Raw genomic sequence first — 16,728 nt, 5'->3', positions numbered from 1 at the left:
CTGCTACAGTAATGTGTCTGTTGCATTTTGCTGCTGTAGATGTTTATGGCTGAGCTAATTTCAGCTATGTACTTTTAGATAGTGTAATCTACGACAATGCATCATATTCTATAAGGTCATCATATGTTTGTAGAGTAGCTCAGAAAAACAGCACTGTGTCAAATATGTGTTTAAGCATAATGTGCTCAAACACATATTTGACACAGTTCTGTTTTTCTTGTGTAAACATCCTTATCCACTCAACCACTGTCTAAGCCAATGATGTACAACTGATCCCTTGTGTCCTTACGTCCTTAAGTGTACAAGCCTCTTCAAGTAAATATTATCGAAAACTCCACATCAGTGTGTATGTACGATTGTATTGAACGTATTCCAAGTTACAGTTTCCAAAAACATAACAAACTGGTCAGTTTGCCAAAGTCACAGTTATTAGAAGACAGTCAGTCTTAAGGAAACTGAGCAATTCTGCACTTCAAAATCAGTGACCCTGAAAACTGACAAATCCCGTTTTTTCAAAACCGTTTCATGACTGAATAAACAATTTATTCACTCATGAAAACAAAGAGTTTGTTTGTTTACTTTGTTTAGGTATAAAAAATCAGTCAATGAAGATCTTTTTTCTTCTGATTAAAATGTCTTCCCCAAACCTACATAGTGCACCTTTAAGGTATTTTTGTCAAAATGTATTTCTAACTGACCAAACCTCCACAGTCCTGACATCATTGTTCAGAAAATAAAAGTCTAAAACACATAACGCCACCAAAATCAAGTTCCTCCACCCATGAGCGATTAAAGGTGCGATATGTCAGAATTTTAGTCGAAAACTTTATGAACAGAATGTGAAGAAGTTTACTTTATGATGTCTTTCTATTGTGTTTCAGAGATATCTACTGAAGCCAATGACATACAACTGATCCCTTATGTCCTCACAAATCAGGGGCAAGTGTAAAAGCCTCTTAAAGAAACTATCATCGAAAAGTCCATATCAGTGTGTATGTACGATTGTATTGAACGTATTCCAAGTTACAGTTTCCAAAAACATAACATAACTGGTCAGTTTGCCAAAGTCACAGTTATAAGAAGACAGTCAGTCTTAAGGAAACTGAGCAATTCTGCACTTCAAAATCAGTCACCCTGAAAACTGACAAATCCCGTTTTTTCAGTTCAAATATGCCAAGCAACTGTTTAATTGAACATTTTAAATTGCACACATACAGTATATTCCTTAAAAAATGAAAAACAACAATGCTCTGTCACAAAATGAGCTGAAGACAGACTGTATACAACATGATCATTCTGCAAACACCAAAAAGCAAACAACAGGAAACAGAGATGCAGTATACAGTTTAAATGCTGCAGATCATACAAAAGCTTCAACAACAAAGGTGACAGGGAGTTCACATGACAATGACAAACTGGTCCTCTGAGAGGTTAAACCGGTAAAATGGCCTTAGGCCTTTAGAGCATGCTCAGCTCAATGAGTCGGCCTGCAAACACGCCTAACGTGCCGATGAGACACACAGCCATGAACACACACAGCAAAATATGATCCAACACCATGGCCACAAACTTCCACTCTTCAGCAGCCTGCAAAGAGAAGAGGTGAGAAGAGAAGAGAAGAGGGACAATGTGTCACATACACAAACTCATTAAAGAAACATATTGGAGACACTCAGTGTGAGAAAGATTACATTGTTGGACTCCTCATCTGATTTCATGGTTTCTGCGATGTACTTGACTCCTTCAATGGCACTGCGGACATCAGGGTTCTTGGTGATGGGGGACTGGTAGGGAACAGCGGAGGTCGGGTTGCCAGAGATGTCTGAGATGTCAAAATCAGCACCGTAGATACTTTTAGTCTGCTTCTCCTTTCCAGGGCGTTTCATTGTTGAGAAGAACATGATGTTTGGAATGGTTTCAATAAAAACCTGTCAAACAGGACAACAGATATGCATTATGGCAAGGAGTATACAACATCAGAGAGGTTGGATTAAATAGAAAACAATGATATTCTGTTTGCTACCACTAGATGACAGTGTAATGCAGTGAGAAAAGATTAAGGCTCGTTCAGGGAAGCTTGGAAAATCAAAATGATACAAATCAACTCACCTTGCGGACCCAGTCTGGCATTGTGTGAGTGCTCGGGGAGCGGTGGTGGGTGTTAATGACAATGACAGTGATGATGATGGAGGCAATGACGAAGACCATTGTGAAGAGCATGTACTTCCCAATGAGCGGTACAGCGCTGGAGGTGGAGGGGATCAGCTCCACGATGACCAGCAGGAACACAGTCAGAGACAGCAGGACGGAGATGCTGAGAGTCATTTTCTCACCTGGGAGTCACAAACAAACCATAATCAGTTATCCTGCTTACAGGACGGCTATGCAATATACAGCTGCTGTACAAAAAGTCTGTGATCAATCAACGTTTAGACCACTGAGTCTCATCCTCGAGGTCTGGACCTGGATAAATGAGATTAGGGTTGGATAAATCTGAAGGGTGACAGGATAAAAAAAGATAAAGAAAAACATGTGACATAACAATCTCATCTAATGGTTTATTTAGTAGAACACATGATCTTCATCAGCAGATGGATTCTTCTAAACAAAAGCGTTAAAGGTCCCATATTTTAGAAAGGGAGATTTGGATATCCTTTTCACTAATAAAGCAAGTCTAGTTGCTCTAAATACTGTGAAAGTATCGAGAGAGATGCAAACAGCCCATATTTAGAAACTGTACCTTTAAACGAGCCATCAGCACTTCAGTACTGTTGTGATGTCACAATGTCAGCTAATAGTACAAAGCCATTGGTATCATGCAGTATCTGTGTTTTGTCAGTGATCAGCATTCCTGGTAGTAAAAAAATGTAAGAATGGCTGCAGCAATTGATGTTATGAGTAAAATAATGTGTATTGTGAACATTAAAGCAAGTAAACACTTTATAGTAGACAACAAAAATAAATGTATGAACCTGAAAAAGAGCATAGTATGGGTCCTTTAAAACAGCAACTAAAAGGAGCCCGAGATGAGATTGTATATAGGTTCTGTTTCCGAGATCACGAATTAAGTAATAAACTCAGAAAAAACATAGGACTCCACAACTCATTGAAATTATCATCAAAACTCTTTAAAAAGGAGTAGCACCTCAGCTCAAGTGGGTGCTTCACAAGTTGATATTGTTTCATTTTAAGGGGTCACAAGGAAAAAAGGTTGGAAACCCCTGAAAATGTAGAGATGCAACAATAAAAAGTATGTTGGCTCATGATATCCATAACATGCAATCTTATTACATTGCCACAAGGGAGAGCTATTTCTATGAGTCCAATATTTCCATACCACATAGTCATCCAATCAGAGTCCACCTCCATTATGTTCACAACAACACAATAACTGCTCTCTTCAACCACACAGGAAAATCACATCCAAAGAGTAAGAGGCATTTCTTTTGTCTCTTGTTGTGTCTAAGCCCAACAGTTGCACACGTAAACAGATTCTGACACCACTTCCCAAATAAAATGCAAGACATGTTGTTTTTGTTCCTCGGTAAGAGCAGTTATCCCAGAGAGAGCGTCTTTTTGGCACAAGCTTCTTTTTCACACTATGCTGTCAGCAACCATATCAGAAACAGGGATCAAGTGATGTATTATACATTAAAGCAAAGGCCTGCTTTCAGACATGACAGCACAGAGGGACCCTGGGTAATGAGGCAGACCTACACACTGGGAACACGGCCAGATGTGCACACAAGCAGTGCAGCTCCTAGCAGTCGATGTTGAGACACTTCCGACTGACAGGCAGAATTAAGAACAAGGGTTTGTCCAACATATTGTCAGTTACATATTATGTCAGTGTTTTCATATCATATCACAAAAACATGTATATTAAAGAAAATGTAGCGAGTACAGTAGATATTAGCTCTTTTTGACAATTTGCACATGACTACTTCAGAGGCTTTGTTTAGGTTTTTTTTAATATCCTTTATAATACACACAGTGTGCATTTATATACTTGTATACATTATATACATTTATATACAGGTGAGAGTGTCTTAGTACATATCACCTGGACTACACAATTTCAGGAGAGATTAACACGACTCCAGAAATTTGGGAAAGAATCTTATTTTTTGTTTTGCTGAAAGTTATATGAGAAGATCATTACCACTTGTATCTTTTTGGACTCAACATGAAATTAAAGCAAGGAGATGGTTAGCTTAGCTTAGTTTAGCTTGGCACAAAGAGTTGAAATAGGGGGAAACAGCTAGTCTGGCTCTGCCCAAAGACCATAAAATGCACCTATACAGCACATCTGGTTGGTGCAATGAACATGTTAGCCTATATATAATTTGCTTAATTCATTAGAAAAAAAATCAACAATTTGCAGTTTTATGGAGGATTCTGAGTGGACTTGAGTCTTGCAGTTACTATTTATTACCTTCAGACAGAGTCAGGCTAGCTGTTTCCCTTTTTTTCCAGTCTTTGTGCTAAGCTAAGAAAACTGGTTGTAACCTTATATTTAAAGGTCTCATGTGTAGGATTTAGGAGGAGCAGAAATTTGAATATAATAATAATAATAATATGTTTTCATTACCTGAAACTAAAAATTGGTGTGTTCTTGTTACATCAAAATTAGCCTTTTATATCTACAGAGGAAGCAGGTCATCTTCCACAGAGTCTGCCATGTTGCAGCCCAGAATGGACAAATCAAACACTGGCACTAGAAGGGCCTTTCGCATTTTCAGCTGCCACCATAGGTTCATGTAGGGATATTTGGTTGGTTGCTCACTAATGCCACTAAATGGTGGTAGAGTGGTATCTACCTTCTCATCTATCTCTCGACACCACAGCAAATATTTCCCAAAATGTCAAACGCTTCCTTCACATGTACTGATTTCCTTCAGTTCAGCCAGATGTTTATTCAGAAAAAATCTTTACATAATACAAACTCAACGCCTTGTTACATTTGCATTTCAGTAAAGCTGACAGTCTTAATGAACTGGAAAATACAAAAAAGGACTGTTCAGGCATTCCTGTATATGAACTCAGTGTAGCAAGCAGCCTGTGCCCTCCAGCAAATTATAATGGTGGGCACATATAAACACCAATACTGTAATCAACAATGAGAAAGAGCTAGGGCAACGAGCATACAGAATATATGATTTATTCTGAGAGTTATTGCATATATATCGTGTATGATGAATGTTAAAACATATTATGTTCTCTGGTACATGCTATATTTTATTGCTTTTTGTCTGTGATTATCAGGAATACTTACCATCACATCCCAGTGAAATGAAACAATGTGTAATCAGTATCAACATACCAGAGTCTGTAGGAAGGTAGAAGACCAGGCCGGTCAGGAAGGAGAAGAGCATGCAGGGGATGATGACGTTGACGATGAAGTACAGCGGGAGCCGTAGCATGAGGAAGTGGTAGGTGATGTCCAGGTAAGGGGTGTCCGGACAGCAAGCGTAGTACACCCAGTGCTTCCAACCGCGGAAATCCTTCATCACCCACTCTCCACTCTCCATGAAGTTACTCAGATCAGGGCGGTCACTGTCCTGGTGAGGAGGAGCAACAAACAGGGTCATTAAAGGGTGATTTTTCATTCAAATTCTTTATAGATTTGTATTATTTCATTTTCACCATTTCTCACATATTTTTCATGTGTACTGGTCTGCAATTGATTTGACTGCTTGTACAATTGTATTATTAGCTTGTCTATCACCTGTTTGGCACTTTGAATTGCACTAACCTGTCCTAAAGCTTATCTCTCAATTATTTTGGGGTTCCAAAGTGATTGTGAAATAAGGCCTTACACTGTGTTTACGTTGTATGACTTCATCTGAACTCTATTGTCATGTATTCTCAGGAACATGTTTTAAACCTTATATTCGACCAAAGTCACTGAACTTTTTAAGTGTTTTTTAAAATCAGATTTGACAGGTGATTCTATACATGAAGTTTTTATGTCCCAGTGACCATTAAAAGCTCTGGCACTCTACCCTCTTCATTTGGATAGGGGCCTCGTCTTGTTAGCCCAAAATAACTGCCAAGGGGAATTGTCAAGATGGCTGCCAAGTGGCGAGACTTGCCACTTGACACGATATAACATGTTAATTAGTGAGATTTAAAGGTGTTGGTAGGCAGATTTTTACAGAGCCAGTTTTACAGAGCCCTGTTTCTAGGCCTTGTGTTGAGCTAAGCTAAGCAGCTGCTAGCTTTAGATTGGTATTGATATTATTCTTGTAATTACTCAGCAAGAAATTGATGAGAAGAAAATGTATTTCCCATTTTTCAGGTGCATTTCCCAAAATGCAGAACTTTTCCTTTAAAGAAATGGTCTGAATGGAATTACAGGATTGACGACGACCAAGTTTCCGTCGTACGTCCAGGTACCCAGCTTCATACTGCAGTTCTGGAGGTCAAAGGGGAAATGCAGGACAATAATTTCACAGTAGCTCTTGAAGATGGCAGGTGGGTTCCACGTGATCATCCCTGTGTACTCCAGCAGCACTTTGGTCTCATGAACGATGGCAAAGTCACCGTCAGCACTGTGGGTACAGAGAAACACAGGCAGCATCAACATGAGGTTTAATAAGTTAAATATTAACGCAGGGGGACATCAGTGCCCGAGGCTTGGTCAGTGCTGCTGTCGCACAGCCCAGCCAACCAGCGCTCAGCTTGGCACAGGTTGTTGTGGCAGCGGAGCTGGTTGTCGGGGAAAAACAGCAGTGTGTCAGATGCAGCATATGGTGGGGGGAGGGGGGACCCGCAACACGGAGTCCGGATTTAGCCTGATGAAATCTGAGCTTTCACACGCTGCATAGTGGAGTAAAGGAAAGTGTGATTCAAAACATCACTGACAGGTGGGATGATTGTTTCTAGAGGTTTGGATGCTTTAGGTTGCCTAAAGCTTCCTGTAATGAAAAAAAGAAAAAAGAAAAAAGAGGGACGTGACCCGGATCAAATATAGCCTCATAACATACTTGTTGTAGAGAACCAGATCAGGCCGCCAAATGTCAGTGGAGGGAACTCTGATCTTTTTGATGCCACCGTAATCCTCTGGGTCCCACTGCAGGTTCACATCTTTCCATTGCTGAAAAAACACCCAGAACAATGGAAAGGACTTCAGAAATGACAGCTGTTTATTAATGCTTTATTTTGAGAATAAAAAAGCAGAAAACATCATGTGATATTACATTTATATTTATATTACATGTTATATTTTAAAGTGATGACATATTTTGTACAGATTCACATTTAAAGTTGCACTGTGTAGTTTTAGGAAGGAAATGTTAATCAGAAGAGAAAGATCTTCATTGACTGATTTAATGCCTAAACAAAATAAATAACCAAACTCTCTTTGTTTTCATGACTGAATAAACTGAATAAATAAACTGACCTTAAAGGACAACACAATTTAATACTGTTTTACTTTGTTTACATTTGGCAGACCTTATTTTCCTCTGAGAACAGCTTGTTTATTTAGTTATGGAAAAGATAAATATTTCTGAGTTTGTATCATTACCTCATTAATATTGTACATATTCAAATTCAGAGCTTAAATTTTATTCTCCAAAACTACATAGTGCCCCTTTAAAGTGTCATTTTACAAAGCACATTGTGATACAAAGAGTTTCATTCCCAGTTACTGAACAACTCTCTTTCCTCAATTTCGTCAGTGAATTTTCCAAAATCAAAATAATAATGTACCTCATATCATTTACAGTGAGCGTACTGGATTTTAATGTCTGTCTATCTGTAATTTTGTTTGTAAAGGTGTTGCTGTGTTCAGATATGTCTCTTTGGAACAAAACTTGTCATATGTAGGGCAACATGCGTGGATTGAATCAAACATGAAATCTTCCTGGTACTACGGAAATACGAGAATAATATTTGTGCACTCTAAAAATATACTGACATCAAAATATATCAAAATAAAATGAAATAACTTTAATGTATGTGGTTTATTTTTCAGTGGAACAAGTGTTGCCAGTGTTTCTTTTTCCAGTTCAGGTTTTTATTTTGGATGCCAAATGTTAATGTTCTAGCCCCATAATTATTGTGATCAATCCTGAGGTTTGTCTTTATCTTTTTCTTGTAGAGATGAATCGGTAGGAGGAGGATATTTGTTTATATCTCTAAATGTTGTGTGTATTTTCATCCTTTCCTTAATCAAATATTTGTATATTTTTATTGAATTTCTTGGCGCTGGGACTTTTTTCACACATTTGAGTTAGAAGGATGATGATGTATTTATTCAACTAATTTTAATAAATTTTATTGAGTGTCTCTGTAATATGATATTGAAGTGTTACTGTTGTTTGATATCACTACATAATTACATAAACAAATCCATGTATGTACCAAACCTGTTTCAGTCGCACGTTGCTGCTGACAATCTGGTTGACCTCATCCTGTGAATGCAGATAAATGTGTTTAGACAGCTGATGACAGTGAATCTTAATACAGACGGGCTGCTATTGCGTGCGACATGAGACCTCACCACGCTGATGAGCTGGATGAGCTGAAGGCCCACAGTAACAACCACCGGGTCCTTGAAATGAGTGACGGGACGGACGACCTTATTGTAGCCAGTGAAGAGGGTTTTGACCAGACGTGTTTCATCAGTGGAGGCCCAGGCAGCACCTAAAATATAAACAACACCATGCAGAGTACATTCTCATTTTTGTGTCAGATGGGTTACTTAGCCTACATGTAAGGCATTTAGACAATGAAATATGACTGTCTTTACGCCCCAAGGTGCCTCTTGAGTGTGCTGGAAAATCATTATGATGTGCCAAGGCAGAATATTGCTTTACGAACATTTGATACTTGAGTTGAGTTCTTTTACTATGAGTTGAAAATAGATGTGACAGGTGCCATATTATAGGTGTAAGCTGACTTAAAGTTGACTTAAACTGACCCACTTTTACAATTTGTGTAAAGTGTGTATGGAGGAAGGCTTTGGGGTAAATACATACATACAATTTGTTGATTTAAAAATGTTTTAATTTATTAATTAATTTATTTATTATTTTTCAAATTTATTTTCAATATTTTATTATAGGCCTACTGTATCAGGGCCATAATAGCAATAGTAATATGTTAAAAAAATATGCCCCCCATATATTGATGTGAAAAATTATAAATATATTATGATATGTAAGATGTATATTCCAACAGTAATCAATGTTACAGAGTGTTTGGTCAGTATCACTTGTGTCTTCTCCCCTGCTCATGTAGTAAAATAGAATAAAACATTTCTGGTATCCCTGCCTACTTTATCCAATCAGGACAGAGAACTCCAGAAAGAGGCGGCCCTGTCTGCTCATGAACACGCAGCTGCCCGTTCATCTGGTGATGTAGAGAAGATTGCTAACTGCAAAATAGACAGGAAGTGAGCTAAAACAGCTATTACAGCAGCTTATTTGGAGACTGGGTTGTGTTTTCCATTTGGGACATATTATCATGTTGTTCACTTTTTATTATTTCTACTAACTTCACTTTTTACTTTCTGTTACTTTCAGTTTTCTCTCGCTGTTTGGTTAGGTTTAGGATAACATGGTTTGTATATATAACAGGAAGACATTGGATTCACGCACATATTGTCAAACCTGTGAGTCTGTAGTGTAAATACATGTGTTTTAATGTACTTGCTGTGTTTGATTCAGGGTCTAACTATGGAAAAGAACATTCAAACATGTGACTACTCTCCTGTAAGTTTTTTAATAGAGATGTTTCTTCAGCTCTTTCAACTACATATCTGTCACCAGCCGGAGCAGGATCCCCTTTCATTTTTCAGCTGACCTTGAAATGAAGGTCGTTTTACAGCAACATGCTGCTTGAATGGTTGAATGATTCTCCAGACATTCAGCTCAGCAAAGTAAGGAATCATCCTGAACGTAATTATGCAGGTGACTTGATGTAGTGACAGACGGACGAAAGGTTGAAAAGCAAAATGAAAACAGCACACATGCCCTTGTCAATCAAAGAGCCGTTTCACTCTGAAATTTGCTCATTAGTTTTGTTGTTTGAGTAAGATCAGCTTACACTGACCTGAGAGCAGTTTCATTAAACATAGTCAATGAAATGAGGGATTAGTAATTGCTTTTTTAAACTCCAACTTTCTTTTATTCATTATAAACTCTAAAAGTAATTAAAGTAAAGTCATAAACACACTCATTTCCACAGGTGACCAACACATTTGCTTTAGTTAATACCATACCTAAATAAGTACTTACCTGCTAGAATGACCAGATGGAAAAGGAAAAATCCAGTATTCATTCTTGCCAATAAACCTCAGCATCTAAAAACAAGATCCGACTTCAACACGTTGCCCGTTGACCACTTGAGAATTGAAAAGGTTTGACCCACCTAAAACATTCTTTCAGCACTGGCAAATGGCTCGCTGTACAACCTCCAAACTCTTGTTGTTATTGTCTGACAGCGGATGTGAGTGACTGGCTGCCAATGCTTGTCATTTGAGAGGGCCGCATTCTTTGTCATCTGTTATAAGATCAACATGCCGGAGTAATCCACCACTGAAATATCCCATCGTGAACTTGGCCACACATGACCTGGAGGTGCAAAGACACGACACGTGATAGCTGCTGCTCCAAGTTTCTCTTGTGTCAGTGATTCACTATTAGTACTGCCATGAAATCTGCGTATAGATCCATGTAAAGGACATGTACAGCACCTTGAAAAATCTAAAAGATGTTCATATTGAATAATGGTTCAATTCAATCTTCCATGGAGGAAATCTACATATGTGATGGACTGTTTTATAGGTGAAATATAATTTTTAAAGCTTAAGTTCTTAACTAGAACTCAAATTAAAACTTTATCAAGTCAGTTTCTGACCTTGGGAACAGTTATTCACAAAACATTCATTTTAGTAGCTGTTTCATTATTTTAATTATTTTTTCTTTATTATGTGAAAATTCTCCTTTTACTGTTTACACTTGTGCTATCTGGGGTCATTACATGTTCAACTTACAACCCCACAAGACTAAAATCACCCACATTATTATTATCTTACATTACATGACATTATTATTATTATATTAGATCTCTGCCAAAGGTTAGAGTAATAGAGCGATAGATGATAGAGCATTTTTGTTACATTCTCTGGGAATAATGCATGGATCTAGATGAAAAAAAAAGCCGTCTTTAGGTGGCTGGTATCTATGAGTGAGTACAAATGGATGCTGATCCTAATAAATATCCGACTCTAGCAGATTTAAATATATTTTCTTAGAGGGTAGTCATGTCAAGTCAAGTCAGTGAAAGTCATTTTTTTCAACCGCTATAGATAACAAATTGGATATTGCATTAATCTTGATTGAATTACAGGTGACTATTGGGCCTTGGCGGAGGTTTGCACTCTACTGAGTGCCATTCTAGTTCGGTATTATCCCCCCTACTCACTAGACATGCCTCAGGTAATCTCACATGTCATGACGCTGATATTAGCCAAACTCAACTTCGTAGTTCAATGTTAACTATTGTATTGTACTGTGTTTTTGTGTGTTTTAACACTATCCAAGTATCCTATATCTTCTTGTAAATTATATTGCATCAGCAAGAAATCTTTTGAACTGTCTTATTATCAACTTGCCAGTCATCTGTAAAGCACCTTGAATTGGACTAACCTGTATGAAAGTTGCTATAAAAAAATAAAGACTGTACTGGCACTGTAGATGTTAAAATGTCTTTTTACTGAACACTTTAAGACAGAAAAAGAAATGGACACTTAATCATCTACAAATGTCAAGCGCTCCAGAAGCAGCTGCTGAATGGACCGTCTTGTGAGATTAGTTCAGTAAAAACCTCTGTTAGTTTGAGGAAGGTATGGTAGGGCAACATTTGCACAAGGTCAGGATTACGCAGAATTGGGAATTGTCCATATTGCGTAAGAATTTATTTTATAAGGAATGTTGTAACTGTTTAGTATATATTACACTTGAGATACTGCACAATGAGCATTCCTGTGGAAGATTAAAAGCAATAAAACCCCAGAACATCACTTGTTTGGTAGAGGTATATTTTCTGAGAATATACTGAATGAGATACGTCTACTGTAAGTAAATGTATGTATATGTTCATCTGTGATATATTAATGAACAGATACCTTGAATGTTAATCTCTAAACCTTGAAATTAGACCTGAGGCAAAAAGGGATTAAATAACTTTAATTGACCTCAAGTGGAGCTTTACTGAAGGCAAATGGTTATCTAGATAAGTATGAGATAAGATAAAATATATCAGGGAGAGGGAACTTGTGTTTTGTGTTTTGTGTTTAATTTTGAATGATGCTATGTAAAATATGGTTTCTGTCATATTTTTGATTATTTATTAGTTTTTTTTCTTTTTGTTCACTGTTTGTTCAAAAATGCAATAAACAATTGATTTAAATGCTTATATAGAAAATCTTTTACACAATACTTTAAGCCCCATTTAGCATTTATAAGCAGTAGACCTATGTTAACATTTAATAAATGATTTATAACCAACAGTAATGTGTGGTTGTAAGTAGATAAAAGGACATGTGTTTATTAATATTCAGCATTTGGCAATTATTATTATTACTTCTCCTATAAAGACATATTTTATATGATCACAATAATAAGACATTATTACCTTGTGTTTTACCCTATTGTCATTCATTATCTGTCTCCCCTTATGGATGCCCACAGCGGGAGTTGTTGACAAATACATTTATAAAACACTCATATCTGCATAAAACTATATTGCATTATTTCATAAACCATAGGATACTAAAAGACTACAGTCACAGTCTGTTCACCTTGCAGTCGTTGTACCAGCAGATTATGGAGCAGCTTCTTTCCTCAGGCTGTGAGACTACTGAACTTGTCCTCAACAATCCTTCTTTAAGTAAGTAAATACGTTTATTCTTATGACTTGATTACTATTTGCTCATTGGTTTGTGTATTTTTTTTCTGTCTGTGTATTTATCTTAGGGAACTGCAAGTGAAATGTCATTACACAATTGTGTGTTGCATACTGACAATTATAATAATCTTGAGTCTTAAATACATGTAAACATATTAAAGGCTGAAATCTTAACTGTTCAGCGATGCAGTTAGTAGTTGTTCAATGTGGATGATATTTTATTCGTTTTGAAAGTATTCTCACAATTCCTCTCATGTCCAGTTCCACCTTAAAATAAATCATTTTGTACTCTTAGATAATTCAGATGTTGTGTTTCCTGAAGGCCAGGTGTTACACCCATATCTCCCTCTTTTATTCTACACTAGCCCACCCTGTCGAGGCCTGTGATGGGTCGGGCAACTCAATTTCCTCACATCCCCAGTCCGTTCAATCAGCCAGTCACTCAACCACAGACCTCATTCATCTCACTTAGGGACAAATGACCATTTTGGCAATGTCTGAATTAAAAGAGATTTGTCCCAACCAACCCCCCTAGCTCCCTCCTATCACTCAGGCCACCTGAGTTCACACCATGTGAGCAACGCTTTGCTTTTCTCCAAGTCCATCATGTAAGACCAGACAAGCCAGCATTGTATCTGCTCAGTCGCCCTGTAGTCCTGGGAGGACACTTTTGAAGCTCTGTCCAATGTTAATTACAGAGCTTGATTCCATTCTCTAAAGGACAACAAGCTGTGTGTTTATATCTGCTCTGTAAGTGATTAAATGTTCATTGAATCTGAATGAAAGTGTTGATGTAATATCTGCAGGGGGTGGATAAAAACTGGACAACATACTGGGTGTTTCTGCCTCGACAAAGATTAGGATTAGAGGTAGAAGAGATTATGATGTGCGTTGATATATTTTACTTTACATGATGTTCCAACATAAATATAGAAAAGAATTGCTGCAAAGAGAAACATCTATATTTTCATTATTCCACACCTTTAATATCTTAATATAATCCTATAATGAATATTGAACAATTGACAAAATCATTGGTAAATCACCCAGTATATAATTAAAACTAAAGTGGAGAAACACCAATCAAGAATTGTACATAACAAATAATAATCCTTTATCCTTTATATGTTTACATGCTTTAATGCTCAAAAACCACATCAGTTTTCTGACACTGCCCAGTGCTGCAGCACTGTTTTCCCCCTCTGTCTGAAACGCTCTGTTTTAGCTCCTGTCTCTTTAGACCTCCTGAATACCCAGTCTCCTCTGATCGGTCAGCTCACACACGCCTGAGCCAGCACCACTAACAACAACAGAGCTGCTGTGCTAAGTCAATTTTTATGTGCCAAACTAGCCTCTAGCCATAAATTGTGCAAATGTGTGACATGATGACGTAGTGTGATGTCACAAAGTCACGGAATTAAAGGCAGGACTATTGACGAGGTGTTTCAGGAGCAGTGTTTTCTGTAGGAAAGAGGAGCTTCTGTTGTTGCTGACTCTGACCATTTTAACTCTCAAGATCTTTTATGCACAAGAACCTATCACGCTGAAGGAAAGAAAAGAAAAAGCATAATAGGTCCCCTTTAAAATCTCCAAAGCAGTATTCATTCATGATAAAATTCACCCTTTAATATGGTTTTCTAATACTTTCTTCTTTGTGGGAAATAAATAGTAGGAAATTAAATAGGATGAACATTTCCATTTCACATACTTCACATGGGTGAACTGAATATTTCTTTATATTTCCAATGCTTGAAAATGTATTCAGGTCAGCTGTTTGCAGGGAGGAACGCATCATCACCCAGTCAACAGAGAAAGGTCAGCTATCTCATGGATCACAGCCTTTCAAATTTAGTCTCATTACTGTGAATGAGGAACATGCACCACACAATACATCTGCAGACATTACTCCAGCATGGTGTTATCACAGCATCTGACCAAGAGATAGAGAGCTCGATAGCTTTATTGGTGTGGTTTACCTCCTTTCACAGTCAATGCCTAATGTAGATGAAGGTATGATACATTTAAAATGGCTGATGATGGCGGGGGAGGCTAAACGGTTGGATGAAAATCCAATTTTGCCACACAATCGCCGGAGACAAGTCTGAATTCGGCTTACGTTAACTCAATGTGATGTGGTCACGAAACCCAAGCGATTAAATGTCAAGCAGTGATTGCTTCTCAGATGCTTTGTGGAGAAATTTAAAGCACAAAAACCTACACGCTGGGAAGGGCTGAATGTGAAGCTCCAGGGTCAAAAGCACTGCGGCTGCATCAAATTTTATGTCTGTCAACATTAATCCCACATAAAAACTCATGTGTCTACAATCTGAGAAAAAAACAAAAAAATATTTTGTTTCCCTGAGCCTAAGCAGTGTGAAACAGTGATCATGTAATGAGCAACCGATGGCTGTGCATGGCTAGTTCAAATAAATTGCTTGGAAAGACATAACCTGTGGGTAATTAAACCTAAAAATGCATAAATTTAATGTGACATTGTTTGCACATATATCCAGTAATTAACAGTCTCCCTGGTGCAAGGGTGGTGTTGCCTTAGGTACTGTGTGTTTGGTTTTAATCTCACAGTGAATCAGTGTGACTGATGGGTAGTTAGAGGGCTTTATGGAAAGTCACGTGACAGCTGGCTTTTAGGCACGACTTGTCATTTTGTATACTCAGAATAGAGCACCATCAGTCCTATCTGCCAGGCTCATCTTGCAGCCATGAACAATATATTGTGCATGCTAATTATTTTAAGCAGCATTTCATATATATTATATGTATTTTAAATCCCATAAAATGACTGCACAGGTACTGGTCGATTCCTGGCTGGAGCAGGGTCTTTCTGTGACAAGCATGCATGTACTCCCTGTGTTTATGTGGGTTTCCTCCTGGTACTCTGGTTTCTCCCACCATCAAAAACAGTCCTTGGGTGCTGCAAAGTGGATGCCAACTGCTCCTAATACTTAGGATGGGTGAAGAGAGAATTAATTTTACTATACGTTGTACTGTGTATGATTGTGTATGTACAAGTAATTTGATTTGGCTTGACTGATTTAATAGTTTCTGACGTCCTTACCGTGTATATGGCACACAGCCCCGGGCCAATTAGTTGCTACCTAAGGCATAGACATGCATAAATATGTACGTAACTTTTACAGGCAGAATTATTTCTTAAAAGAGCTGGGTAATGTCATTTGTAGCAAATGTTCCATAAGCAAGAGAAATTAGTGCAGCTGTTGGGGACTATTGTCAGTGCTGGATTAATACGCATTTGGTGCTCTAGATAGTATTCATGGCAGCAGGATACTGTAAGTGGGACTAACCCAAATAATCTACATTGTCCATGTTCATGGTAATGATTGAACATGTCACCCATAGTACTGAGGTATTTTAATAGTTTGGCACAAAAATTTGCACAAAAATAAAAGGAATATAAAATATTACCAGCCAGAAGAAAAATAGAATTGATATATAGGACGTGTAGGGACACTCAAGAGCTAAAATAAAGCTTTCATGATAACTATTTACTATATTACCAATTGGTTTAATGACTATTTGAATTGTGAAGGGGCTGCTTGTAGTAATGAAATCACAGATAATTATTACCCTACTCTGTGGTTCATAAGCTAACAGAGCTTTTAAGGGTTCTTTAGCTGATTTTTTTTGTTGTTGTTTGGTTACCTCTCGCTGCTCTCTTTGTGTTGTTTCCAGATGCAGCAGGAAGCTGTTTACAAGAAAAAGCTCTGATATAACCACAACCTCCCCCACACAAATTGGCACAGTCACAGACTTGCTGCTAAACATGGT

The 16,728-nt window shown here is 37.7% G+C and overlaps 1 protein-coding gene across 1 annotated transcript; it reads right to left on the bottom strand.

Moving 5' to 3' along the window:
• Positions 1-1,458: 1,458 nt before the first annotated feature.
• LOC141002142 (acetylcholine receptor subunit alpha-like) lies at positions 1,459-10,290 on the bottom strand. Its single transcript, XM_073473333.1, has 9 exons — positions 10,248-10,290; positions 8,510-8,652; positions 8,376-8,420; positions 6,990-7,099; positions 6,359-6,554; positions 5,324-5,561; positions 2,110-2,333; positions 1,692-1,928; positions 1,459-1,587 (listed from the first exon to the last, which is right to left on the bottom strand). The coding sequence occupies exons 1-9, from the start codon at positions 10,288-10,290 to the stop codon at positions 1,459-1,461; spliced, it is 1,365 nt and encodes a 454-aa protein (XP_073329434.1).
• Positions 10,291-16,728: the final 6,438 nt, after the last annotated feature.

The sequence above is a fragment of the Pagrus major genome, chromosome 9 (genome assembly GCF_040436345.1).
Source record: "Pagrus major chromosome 9, Pma_NU_1.0".
NCBI classification, from domain to species: Eukaryota; Metazoa; Chordata; class Actinopteri; order Spariformes; family Sparidae; genus Pagrus; species Pagrus major.
Note: the sequence above shows the minus strand (reverse complement) of the source record. Positions and strands in the feature narration are given on the sequence as shown.

Excerpts from the sequence above, each read along its gene's own strand:
- LOC141002142 (XM_073473333.1), bottom strand. The coding sequence starts at position 10,290 with ATGAATACTGGATTTTTCCTTTTCCATCTGGTCATTCTAGCAG. Across the intron at positions 8,421-8,509 it reads TCATCCAGCTCATCAGCGTG|GATGAGGTCAACCAGATTGT; the intron begins GTGAGGTCTCAT and ends CTGCATTCACAG. Across the intron at positions 7,100-8,375 it reads GCAACGTGCGACTGAAACAG|CAATGGAAAGATGTGAACCT; the intron begins GTTTGGTACATA and ends GTGTTTTTTCAG.